Source organism: Salmo salar, chromosome 05 (genome assembly GCF_965601325.2).
Source record: "Salmo salar chromosome 05, fSalSal1, whole genome shotgun sequence".
Taxonomy (NCBI): domain Eukaryota; kingdom Metazoa; phylum Chordata; class Actinopteri; order Salmoniformes; family Salmonidae; genus Salmo; species Salmo salar.
Window position 1 is genome coordinate 67,710,999 of NC_138295.1, and position 12,881 is coordinate 67,723,879.

A 12,881-nucleotide genomic window follows, 5' to 3' on the forward strand; every position below is an offset into this window, starting at 1 on the left:
ACAGAGACAGAACAGTTTAACCCTGCCATCACCACCAGTTCCTTACAGTACAGCTCCAGACCTGGTCCATCTAACACAGAGACAGAACAGTTTAACCCTGCCATCACCACCAGTTCCTTACAGTACAGCTCCAGACCTGGTCCATCTAACACAGAGACAGAACAGTTTAACCCTGCCATCACCACCAGTTCCTTACAGTACAGCTCCAGACCTGGTCCATCTAACACAGAGACAGAACAGTTTAACCCTGCCATCACCACCAGTTCCTTACAGTACAGCTCCAGACCTGGTCCATCTAACACAGAGACAGAACAGTTTAACCCTGCCATCACCACCAGTTCCTTACAGTACAGCTCCAGACCTGGTCCATCTAACACAGAGACAGAACAGTTTAACCCTGCCATCACCACCAGTTCCTTACAGTACAGCTCCAGACCTGGTCCATCTAACACAGAGAGCTAGACAATAAGAGTGTGTACAGTAGAGTGTGTGTCTGTGTGCATGCATGCGTGTGTACCTGGTAGGCCTTGTGGTTGATCCCGTAGGCCAGAGGGTTGGCTCTCATGCGGATGTACAGGTAGGTGTAACTCAGCCACCTCACTGCTTCCTCCACGTTAGTCACAGTCCCTAGTGATACCTGCAGAGAGAGGGAGAGAGAGAGAGATCAATAACATCACATTCACCTTCAGTCATTTCAGCCCCCTAGCAGCACCTGGTGGAGATTCCATACTCAGCATTGATTCCTTCTCAATAAGTCCTCATTGAATCCTTGAGGTGGGTGCCATCTAGTGGTGACTTACTGTACTGTGTTTATTTTGTGAAAAGGGCATTGGATGGAGATGAGAACATGATTGAAAGGGGCCAGTTAGGCATCTGCTGTCAAACACAGATCACTGTGAAATATCTTTACACTAAAGACAAATATTGTTAACTTTCATTTGGTCTACCAGCTACAAACAGCTGTAAAAACAATATTTTTTGTTATGTTTGTTATGCCCCAATAGGCCAATATCACAGCCAATCACAACACTGGCGGGTAAGTAATGCTGTGAAACACTAACATTCTCCACTATTAGCGCCATATATACTATGGGCATTTTCTGAAATTACCTTGATAGATACAATTTTAAAAAGTACATTATCTGTAACATTTTGGACCATGCTTATAGCCTATGCATTGTCCATATCATTAGGTATGCTATTAGCAATAAGCACGATCACCTGTAGCCCAACTGATACAGCACTGTGGCTAGAAATAAATAGGCTGAAGCATGGGGTTGCCTATCTGCATTTACCCTATTGGGCTGATCATTCATAATGACGAATTTTACGTCCCCAAAAAGTGCATATAAACGTGTTTTACCCTAACTGGGGTAACACCCACCTGTCTGTACTTCTCACAGAAACCCCTTTCCCTGATTGCCACTACTGTTGAACAACTAAAAAAAGTTACATCTGTCTCATGACATTTTTTTTTAAACCACTCACCCAAAAATATTTTGAGTTAGGGTGGCGTTTTAACCCAAGTTACCCTCTAATTGCCCTGTGTTACACTTAGCCCACTCTCCCCTATGCACTCACAGGGAGAATGACTGCTGAGCTGGTGCAGTTTGCACATATTTAGTCAGAATGCATGTTCCCCTCCTTATGCCTCTCGCAACTTCAATGTGCCTTGAGAGTAATATTTACCTTGGATAGAACTATTTTACTATAGTAGGTAAGGTATTTTATTCATTACTCGCATTGTTTGCAGAGGAAAAGTACATTTGGACTGTTCTAGCATCTTCAAAGTGCGCCTAGGCAGAAATAATTGTTGACGCTTCATTTTTTTTGTTGGCGTAGCGGCAATGATTTTGCCGTGGTGCAGCGCCACAGCTAAATGACTGCAGTGGAAACACTGGTATGATTGTTAAAGGAGAGGTCCTGAAGATGTGTGACTGTGGAGAAGACCTTTCCCAGCTATACTGGCGTGTGTGTCCCTACCTCAGCGTTGAGGTTATCAGCCATGGTATCTAGGAACTGGCTCTCTATGGGGTTCTGCTGCGTGAGCAGGGTGAGGTAGTGGCTCAGCTTGTCATGTGCCGTGATGATGGTGCCCTCGCCGTACTTGTCAAACTGGGGCCGCCCGGCACGCCCGAAGATCTGCATCACGTCCAGGATGCCCAGGTCCACCAGGGTACCACGCTTAGCATCGTAGATTTGGGTGCCCTGTTGTTACCACGGGAACAAGAGAGGCCGGATATGAGTGGCTTTGGAGAGATAATACAGTCCTTATGGGCAAACGCCTGCATGTTTCAGTACAGACACCTACACAGACTTACCGTCTCCAAGAGTGAAGGGCACATGATACAGACTTACAAGTTCATACCTCAATCTAGGGTTGCACATTTTGGGGAATATTCAGAGGTGGAAACTTTCCGTGGGAATATATGGGAATTAACGGGAATATATGTGAATTAACAGAAATATATGCAAATGAATATTATTACCAATTAAAAGTAGATGATTTTTGCATTTGATATATTTACCATATTATATGGAGACAAACATAAACCTTTTACCTTATCATAAGTAGACATAATTGTAAATGACTAAATCTTTCCAATAGAAATACTTTTTTTTTTTTTAATTGTGAAGAATTGAACTTTAATTAAATGAGTTGAATCTTCACATGGGATGATTTCACTTAACAAAATAGATCCATAGATCCATCACAACTCCCAAAAATGTTTTCAATACACATCTGTAAAATGTAAAAGTCTAGAAACTAAAGCTTTGGTTGTCTTCCTCTCAGGCTTCCATGTCTTCTCCCTGGACCTCCTCAATGTCCACCTCTTGAACATCAGACTCTGAGGCCTCATCCTCACTGTCACTTTCCAACCTTGTTAAGGGTGGCTCATTGTCAGGTTCAAAAAGCCTCAAATTTGGCCACCAATTTTTTTAACCTTTGTATTGGTCAGCCTGTTGCGTGCTTTGATGTGTGTGTTCCCAAACAAGGACCAGTTGCGCTCTGAGGCGGCTGATGTTGGTGGGATTTGGAGGATGATGGAGGCAACAGGGGAAAGAGCCACAGATCCACAAAGTCCCTTCCACCAGGTGGCTGATGTGATACGTTGGTATGACTGCCTTACTGCATCTCCATCCCAAAGCCCTTGCTTGGAAGTGTACTTCTCCAGACTGCCAAGAACCTTGCCCTCATCCAGGCCAAGGTGGCGAGGACACGGTAGTGATGACACCATAGGCCTTGTTGATCTCTGCACCAGACAGGATGCTCTTGCCAGCATACTTGGGGTCCAACAAGTACGCTGCGGCATGTATGGGCTTCAGGCAGAAGTCTTCATGCTTTTTGATGTATTTCAGAAGTGCAGTTTCCTCTGCTTGGAGCAACAGTGAAGAGGGCAGGGCAGTACAGATTTCTTCCCTTACATCTGAAAACAGAGTCTGAACATCAGACAGGATGGCATTATCTCCCTCAATCCATGCAATGGCTACTGCTATAGGTTTCAGGAGTTTCAGGCTGCTTACCACTCTCTCCCAAAATACATCCTCCAGGAGGATCCTTCTTTTTCTGAGGTTTCTTTAGATTTTCCCATGATGTCAAGCAAAGAGGCACTGAGTTTGAAGGTAGGCCTTGAAATACATCCACAGGTACACCTCCTATTGACTCAAATTATGTCAATTAGCCTTTCAGAAGCTTCTAAAGCCATGACATAATTTTCGGGAATTTTCCAAGCTGTTTAAAGGCAGAGTCATCTTAGGGTATGCAAACTTCTGACCCACTGGAATAGTGATACAGTGAATTATAAGTGAAATAATCTGTCTGTAAACAATTGGAAAAATTACTTGTGTCATGCACAAAGTAGATGTCCTAACCGACTTGCCAAAACTATAGTTTGTTAACAAGAAATTTGTAGAGTGGTTGAAAAACGAGTTTTAATGACTCCAACCTAAGTGTATGTAAACTTCCGACTTTAACTATACCTAACCATTTCCTTGTCTCTCTTGTAGAGTGTATCCATTGTTTTCAGTGCCATGATGTCCTTGAATGACTCCTCCACTTTAGACCAAGCAGCCTTCATGTTCACAGCATTGTCTGTCACCAGTGCAAATACCTTCTGTGGTCCAAGGTAATTGATGACTGCCTTCAGCTCATCTGCAATGTAGAGACTGTTGTCTGTCCCTTGTGGCTGTGCTCTTGTAAAATACTGGTTGAGGGGTGGAGATGATGTAGTTAACTATTCCTTGCCCACGAACATTCGACCACCCATCAGAGATGATTGCAATACAGTCGGCTTTCTCTATGATTTGCTTGACCTTCACTTGAACTCTGTTGAACTCTGCATCCAGCAAAAGAGTAGATAAAGCATGTCTGGTAGGAGGGGTGTATGCTGGGTAAAGAAAATTCGGAAATCTCTTCCAATACACATTGCCTGTGAGCATCAGAGATGAACCAGTTGCATACACAGCTTAAGCAAGACCTTCAACAGCATTTCTGATTACGTTCCTCCATTGAGTCAAACAAACTTCTGATTCCAGGAGGACCATGAGCTGTTGCTATTGATAAGGTGTCTGATTCATCATTTTCATCTCGACTAGAAGTAGAGGGACTTTGTCAGAGGTTGCTTGTTTTGAGCGCTGAGGGAACTTAATGTACTTGGCCAGATGATTCTGCATCTTTGTTGCATTCTTCACATATGATTTGGCACAGTATTTGCAAATGTACACAGCTTTTCCTTCTACATTAGCTGCAGTGAAATGTCTCCACGCATCAGATAGTGCCCGTGGCATATTCCTGTAAAGATTTTTTTTTTAAATGAGTAAAAAACAAACAAATACAATTCCATGTACAGATACATTTTGGTAGCAAAAACTAATTAGCAGAAATTGTTAACAAGTTAGAAATGATTTAAACACAGTTTGTTGTAGGCTACTATTTACTAGTTAACAAAAAATCATGTATGTCATATAAAATATATTCACACCACCTAGTATTGTAATCAAAACTTACCAGAAAGCATGTAGTCCTTAGCTCAGACAGTGTAGTAATGTGGGCTCAATAGCATCTCATTAGTGTGCAAGATCTTGAGAATCAGCTGTACATGTGATGGAAGAGTGCACTGCACATTAGAGGTCGACCGATTATGATTTTTCAACGCTGATACCGATTATTGGAGGGCCAAATTAAAGCCGATACCGATTAATCGGCCGGGTTTTTATATATATAATTGTAATAATGAAAATTACAACAATACAGAATGAACACTTACTTTAACTTAATATACTGCTCAAAAAAATAAAGGGAACACTTAAACAACACATCCTAGATCTGAATGAAAGAAATAATCTTATTAAATACTTTTTTCTTTACATAGTTGAATGTGCTGACAACAAAATCACACAAAAATAATCTATGGAAATCCAATTTATCAACCCATGGAGGTCTGGATTTGGAGTCACACTCAAAATTAAAGTGGAAAACCACACTACAGGCTGATCCAACTTTGATGTAATGTCCTTAAAACAAGTCAAAATGAGGCTCATTAGTGTGTGTGGCCTCCACGTGCCTGTATGACCTCCCTACAACGCCTGGGCATGCTCCTGATGAGGTGGCGGATGGTCTCCTGAGGGATCTCCTCCCAGACCTGGACTAAAGCATCCGCCAACTCCTGGACAGTCTGTGGTGCAACGTGGCGTTGGTGGATGGAGCGAGACATGATGTCCCAGATGTGCTCAATTGGATTCAGGTCTGGGGAACGGGCGGGCCAGTCCATAGCATCAATGCCTTCCTCTTGCAGGAACTGCTGACATACTCCAGCCACATGAGGTCTAGCATTGTCTTGCATTAGGAGGAACCCAGGGCCAACCGCACCAGCATATGGTCTCACAAGGGGTCTGAGGATCTCATCTCGGTACCTAATGGCAGTCAGGCTACCTCTGGCGAGCACATGGAGGGCTGTGCGGCCCCCCAAAGAAATGCCACCCCACACCATGACTGACCCACCGCCAAACCGGTCATACTGGAGGATGTTGCAGGCAGCAGAACGTTCTCCACGGCGTCTCCAGACTGTCACGTGCTCAGTGTGAACCTGCTTTCATCTGTGAAGAGCACAGGGCGCCAGTGGCGAATTTGCCAATCTTGGTGTCCTCTTGCAAATGCCAAACGTCCTGCACGGTGTTGGGCTGTAAGCACAATCCCCACCTGTGGACGTCGGGCCCTCATACCACCCTCATGGAGTCTGTTTCTGACCGTTTGAGCAGACACATGCACATTTGTGGCCTGCTGGAGGTCATTTTGCAGGGCTCTGGCAGTGCTTCTCCTGCTCCTCCTTGCACAAAGGCGGAGGTAGCGGTCCTGCTGCTGGGTTGTTGCCCTCCTACGGCCTCCTCCATGTCTCCTGATGTACTGGCCTGTCTCCTGGTAGCGCCTCCATGCTCTGGACACTACACTGACAGACACAGCAAACCTTCTTGCCACAGCTCGCATTGATGTGCCATCCTGGATGAGCTGCACTACCTGAGCCACTTGTGTGGGTTGTAGACTCCGTCTCATGCTACCACTAGAGTGAAAGCACCGCCAGCATTCAAAAGTGACCAAAACATCAGCCAGGAAGCATAGGAACTGAGAAGTGGTCTGTGGTCCCCACCTGCCGAACCACTCCTTTATTGGGGGTGTCTTGCTAATTGCCTATAATTTCCACCTGTTGTCTATTCCATTTGCACAACAGCATGTGAAATTTATTGTCAATCAGTGTTGCTTCCTAAGTGGACAGTTTGTTTTCACAGAAGTGTGATTGACTTGGAGTTACATTGTGTTGTTTAAGTGTTCCCTTTATTTTTTTGAGCAGTGTATAATAAATAAATAAAATCTATTTAGTCTCAAATAATGAAACATGTTCAATTTGGTTTAAATAATGCAAAAACAAAGTGTTGGAGAAGAAAGTAAAAGTGCAATATGTGCCATGTAAAAAAAGCTAATGTTTAAGTTCCTTGCTCAGAACATATGAAAGCTGGTGGTTCCTTTAAAACATGAGTCTTCAATATTCCCAGGTAAGAAGTTTTAGGTTGTAGTTATTATAGGACTATTTCTCTCTATACCATTTGTATTTCATATAGCTTTGACTATTGGATGTTCTAATAGGTACTTTAGTATTGCCAGCCTAATCTCGGGAGTTGATAGGCTTGAAGTCATAAACAGCGCAATGCTTGAAGCACAGCGAAGAGCTGCTGGCAAATGGAAAGTGCTGATTGAATGAATGCTTCCGAGCCTGCTGCTGCCTACCACCGCTCAGTCAGACTGCTCTATCAAATCATAGACTTAATTATAATATAATAACACACAGAAATACGAGCCTTAGTTCATTAATATGGTCAAATCCGGAAACTATCATTTCGAAAACAAAACGTAACCGTTCCGTATTTTATCTAACGGGTGGCATCCTAAAGTCTAAATATTGCTGTTACATTGCACAACCTTCAATGTTATGTCATAATTATGTACAATTCTGGCAAATTAATTACGGTCTTTGTTAGGAAGAAATGGTCTTCACATAGTTCGCAATGAGCCAGGCGACCCAAACTGCTGCACATACCCTGACTCTGCTTGCACAGAACGCAAGAGAAAAGTGACACAATTTCCCTAGTTAAAAGAAATTCATGTTAACAGGCAATATTAACTAAATATGCAGGTTTAAAAATATACTTGTGTATAGATTTTAAGAAAGGCATTGATGTTTATGGTTAGGTACACATTGGTGCAACGCCAGTGCTTTTTTCACGAATGCGCTATTTAAATCATCACTCATTTGGTGAAGTAGGCTGTAATTCAATGATAAATTAACAGGTACCGCATCGATTATATGCAACGCAGGACAAGCTAGATAAACTAGTAATATCATCAACCATGTGTAGTTAACTAGTGATTATGTTAAGATTGATTGTTTTTTAGAAGATAAGTTTAATGCTAGCTAGCAACTTACCTTGGCTCCTTGCTGCACTTGCATAACAGGTAGTCAGCCTGCCACGCAGTCTCCTCGTGGAGTGCAATGTAATCGGCCATAATCGATGTCCAAAAATGTAGATAACCGATTGTTATGAAAACTTGACATCGGCCCTAATTAATCGGCCATTCCGATTAATCGGTCGACCTCTACTGCACATGTGATGGAAGAATGCACTGCGCATGCAGAGGGTTGCAATTCCATTGAATTGGGGATAGTTTAACCAAAATATGCCACAAGTCCTAGAATTGCCTTATGTGTATCCCACAAAAAAGGTTCACTATTATAAGCTAACTTCCTTGATGAATTTTTGCAAAATTCTCCAAATTCCCGGGCTTAACTTCCCATGGAAAATTTCCAACCCTTTGCAACCCTACCTCAAATCAGACCGAAAAACTCCCAACTCCCAATGAAAGTAAGCATTTTGTTGGACAGTGTATACCATGTGTTTCCTATTCATAAGACTAACAAAACTTGAAACGCGTGCGCACAAACCGACCTTGATGATGACAGCGTGTGCAGGCAGGTTGACTCCCCAGGCCAGTGTGGCAGTACAGCACAGAACCTTGAGGTAACCCCTGGAGAACATGCTCTCCATCAGACTACGGTCAGCACGCAGCATCCCAGCGTGGTGGATCCCAAAACCATCTGGGAACATCTCCTTCATCTGCTTGTTCCTGGAACGCTGGATCTGGGGGAGAGAAGGAGAGAGAGGGAACAGTCAGAGGTGGGAGGGAAGGATCGAGAGAACACAATCAGCACAGCCTGGGTATGCAGAAGAGAGGAAGAAGGATGGAGAGGGAGTATTGCTTTAACAAGTACTTTGTCATGCCAATAAAGCATTGCTGACTACCCCCAAGGATCAGAGGTCAAATATACATTTTGAGTCGGCACAACATGCCAACTGCTTTATGGCTGTGTCCTTACTCAGACCTAACTCCCCACTGCAGCTGCTAGAGGGCACCATCAAGGTGTCCAGACTGCTACCCAATAATCACACATCTGTAGAGTCCTTTAGACAGATCTATAAAACAGCTGTTGTATTGATCCTGCTGGGCCAGTATCAGTCAGTGTCCTTTAGTACCCGATAAAACACTGCAACCCTAAGTTTAGGTTTTATTTCAGTTTTAATAGCTGCTTCTATGTTAGTTTAAAAAGCAGTAATTTAACTGAAGGCAACCACCTTTTTTTTTTTTTTACCCTTGTTTCAAGTATACACATATGCAGCACGTACACACTAAGGCACACGCACGCACGTACACACTAAGGCACACGCACGCCCGTACACACTAAGGCACACGCGCACACAGCTGATTGAGATGTGTGTGTTGACAGGCAGAGAGGAGAGGTGGTGACCTGGTCAGGCAGTAATAATGGCCTGCTCATCAGACAGCTTTATCTCTCTCTGGACAACTAAATGGAGGTCAGAGAGAGAGCACAGAGGAAAAATACCATTATAGCTAGCGTCTGTCTGTCTGTCTGTCTGTCTGTCTGTCTGTCTGTCTGTCTGTCTGTCTGTCTGTCTGTCTCTGTGTGTCTGTCTCTGTGTGTCTGTGTGTGTGTGTGTGTGTGTGTGTGTGTGTGTGTGTGTGTGTCTGTGTGTGTGTGTGTGTGTGTGTGTGTGTGTGTGTGTGTGTGTGTGTGTGTGTGTGTGTGTGTGTGTGGGGTTGAGGGAGAGAAAGTGTTTCTCTGTGTGTACAGTACACGGGCCAAATTGCACATTGGCTCCCACTCAGATTTAAATACCAACTGTGTTTCCTGAACACCTGATTTACTTAAAGGGTGCATCTCAATAGGTGGTCCAGGTAAGTCATGACAAGTGGGGGGGTTGGCCTTTCCTCTTCTGTTCTCTAGTGCCCCTCTAGTGTTCCTCAAGCAAGGGGGAGGCCGATGACATCCTAGATTCCCATCAAACCAACTCCTTGAAAGCCTTACTCCTTGGACTTTGCAGTTGTGCCTAAAAAAACACGTGGTCAAAACATGTATTTGTTTTACCCTTTAGTGTGTGTACTTAGGATATCGCTTTTCAACAGTAAAAGTTCAAAAATGGCACACACAACCACGGCTCCAACTACACACACACACACACACACACACACCACGGCTCCAACTACACACACACACACCACGGCTCCAACTACACACACACAACCACGGCTCCAACTACACACACACACACACACACCACGGCTCCAACTACACACACACACACCACGGCTCCAACTACACACACACAACCACGGCTCCAACTACACACACACACACACACACACACCACGGCTCCAACTACACACACACACACCACGGCTCCAACTACACACACACACAACCACGGCTCCAACTACACACACACACAACCACGGCTCCAACTACACACACACACAACCACGGCTCCAACTACACACACACACAACCACGGCTCCAACTACACACACACACAACCACGGCTCCAACTACACACACACACACCCACGGCTCCAACTACACACACACACACAACCACGGCTCCAACTACACACACACACAACCACGGCTCCAACTACACACACACACACACCACATCTCCAACTACACACACACACCACATCTCCAACTAGACACACACACACACCACAACCACGGCTCCAACTACACACACACACCACTACCACGGCTCCAACTACACACACAAACCACATCTCCAACTAGACACACACACACACACACACACACACACACACACACACACACACACACACACACACACACACACACACACACACACACACACCACATCTCCAACTCACACACACACACACACACCACTACCACGGCTCCAACTACACACACACACACACACCACATCTCCAACTAGACACACACACACACACCACATCTCCAACTAGACACACACACACCACTACCACAGCTCCAACTACACACACACACACCACATCTCCAACTAGACACACACACACACACACACACACACACACACATCTCCAACTAGACACACACACACAACCACGGCTCCAACTACACACACACACACACACCTCCAACTAGACATACACACACACACATCTCCAACTAGACACACACACACAACCACGGCTCCAACTACACACCTCCAACTAGACACACACACACACACACACACACACACACACACACACACACACACACACACACACACACACACACACACACACACACACACACACACACACACACACACACACACACACACACACACACACACACACAACTACCACAGCTCAAACTAGACACACACACACACCACCTCGGCTCCAACTAGACACACACACACACACCACTACCACAGCTCCAACTAGACACACACACACACACCACTACCACAGCTCCAACTAGACACACACACACACCACTACCACAGCTCCAACTAGACACACACACACACCACTACCACAACTAGACACACACACACACACACACCACTACCACAGCTCCAACTAGACACACACACACACCACTACCACAGCTCCAACTAGACACACACACCACTACCACAGCTCCAACTAGACACACACACACCACTACCACAGCTCCAACTAGACACATACACACCACTACCACAGCTCCAACTAGACACACACACCACTACCACAGCTCCAACTAGACACACCACTACCACAGCTCCAACTAGACACACACACACCACTACCACAGCTCCAACTAGACACACACACACCACTACCACAGCTCCAACTAGACACACACACCACTACCACAGCTCCAACTAGACACACACACCACTACCACAGCTCCAACTAGACACACACACACCACTACCACAGCTCCAACTAGACACACACACCACTACCACAGCTCCAACTAGACACTGTCATGACGTTGGCCTCTTTTGGTACAGGGAGGACAGTTGACCCCTCCCTTTTGCACACAATCCACCCTGTGTGTAAAGGGTCGTAAAAACTCTAAAATTCCAGGAGAGTCTCTGGCCACATGGCCCATAGAGAGACACAGGAAATTCTTCCAACTCATAGAATTGGAGAGCCAAGCGACATTTTGTGTTCTGGAGAAGGTATGGAAGATTGGTGAAGAATCCAGCTACGAACTGATCCGCTGGGTACAATTTGGTGATACTCAGAAGAGACAATATAGCCATATTACCATAAAACTGTTTATATAATAGACTCAGTTTAAGACTTGCATCATATGGGTGTATGGAATGTATTAATAAGGATAAAGCTTTGTAAGACATTGAGATGCTATGTACTGATGTAATGTGATAGAATTGTATTTCTGTAACCAAATCTAACTCAGTCATAGGCACGCCCCCAGGGACCCATACAGGACCAGGCGTCATTTGACAAGCTGTTCTATGGGCACTATAAAACACCCCCCGATTTACATTTCCCCAGACCAGGCCTACACTCCGTTGGCTAATATGTTTTACCTTCCAATTCCTCTACTGAAAGTGAACCATACCACGTGGTTAACTTTTAGACTATCGATACTGACAGAATAAGAACAAGTCTTTGATATTAATTATTAGTCTGCAGCTAAGTAAATTATATCATTGGACGCGAAGACCAACGAAACAACCATTCGATGACGACATTAATGAATGTCGCTCTGAAAGATCCATTCTAACCGAGAGAGAGAGAGAGAGAGAACGCGGACAAAACTTCCCAACAGAACCGAACTCTCCAACAAGAATCAGAACGACACACTGAGCGTAAATATATATTGATTGCAATTGTTCCCGAATGAGTGAGCCTTCAATTGTCAATTGTTAATATTAATGAACCCTGTTTAACTTCTCAGCCGACCTTTTATGATCCATTGTTCAACAGGCCGACCTGCCTGTTTAGCCAGTAGGGCACATTCCGATACCAATCC

The 12,881-nt window shown here is 44.6% G+C and overlaps 1 protein-coding gene across 2 annotated transcripts in view; it reads right to left on the reverse strand.

Annotated features, from left to right (window-relative positions):
• The window catches only part of ascc3 (activating signal cointegrator 1 complex subunit 3), a 173,211-nt gene that overhangs the window by 44,083 nt on the left and 116,247 nt on the right, over window positions 1-12,881 (reverse strand). For both annotated transcript variants that reach the window (XM_082975440.1, XM_082975441.1), the window contains exons 16-18: window positions 8,497-8,688; window positions 1,984-2,208; window positions 518-637 (exon numbers count right to left, since the gene is read on the reverse strand). In XM_082975440.1, the coding sequence (XP_082831566.1) occupies window positions 518-637; window positions 1,984-2,208; window positions 8,497-8,688 (537 nt within the window). The remainder of the gene's footprint in view (window positions 1-517; window positions 638-1,983; window positions 2,209-8,496; window positions 8,689-12,881) is intronic.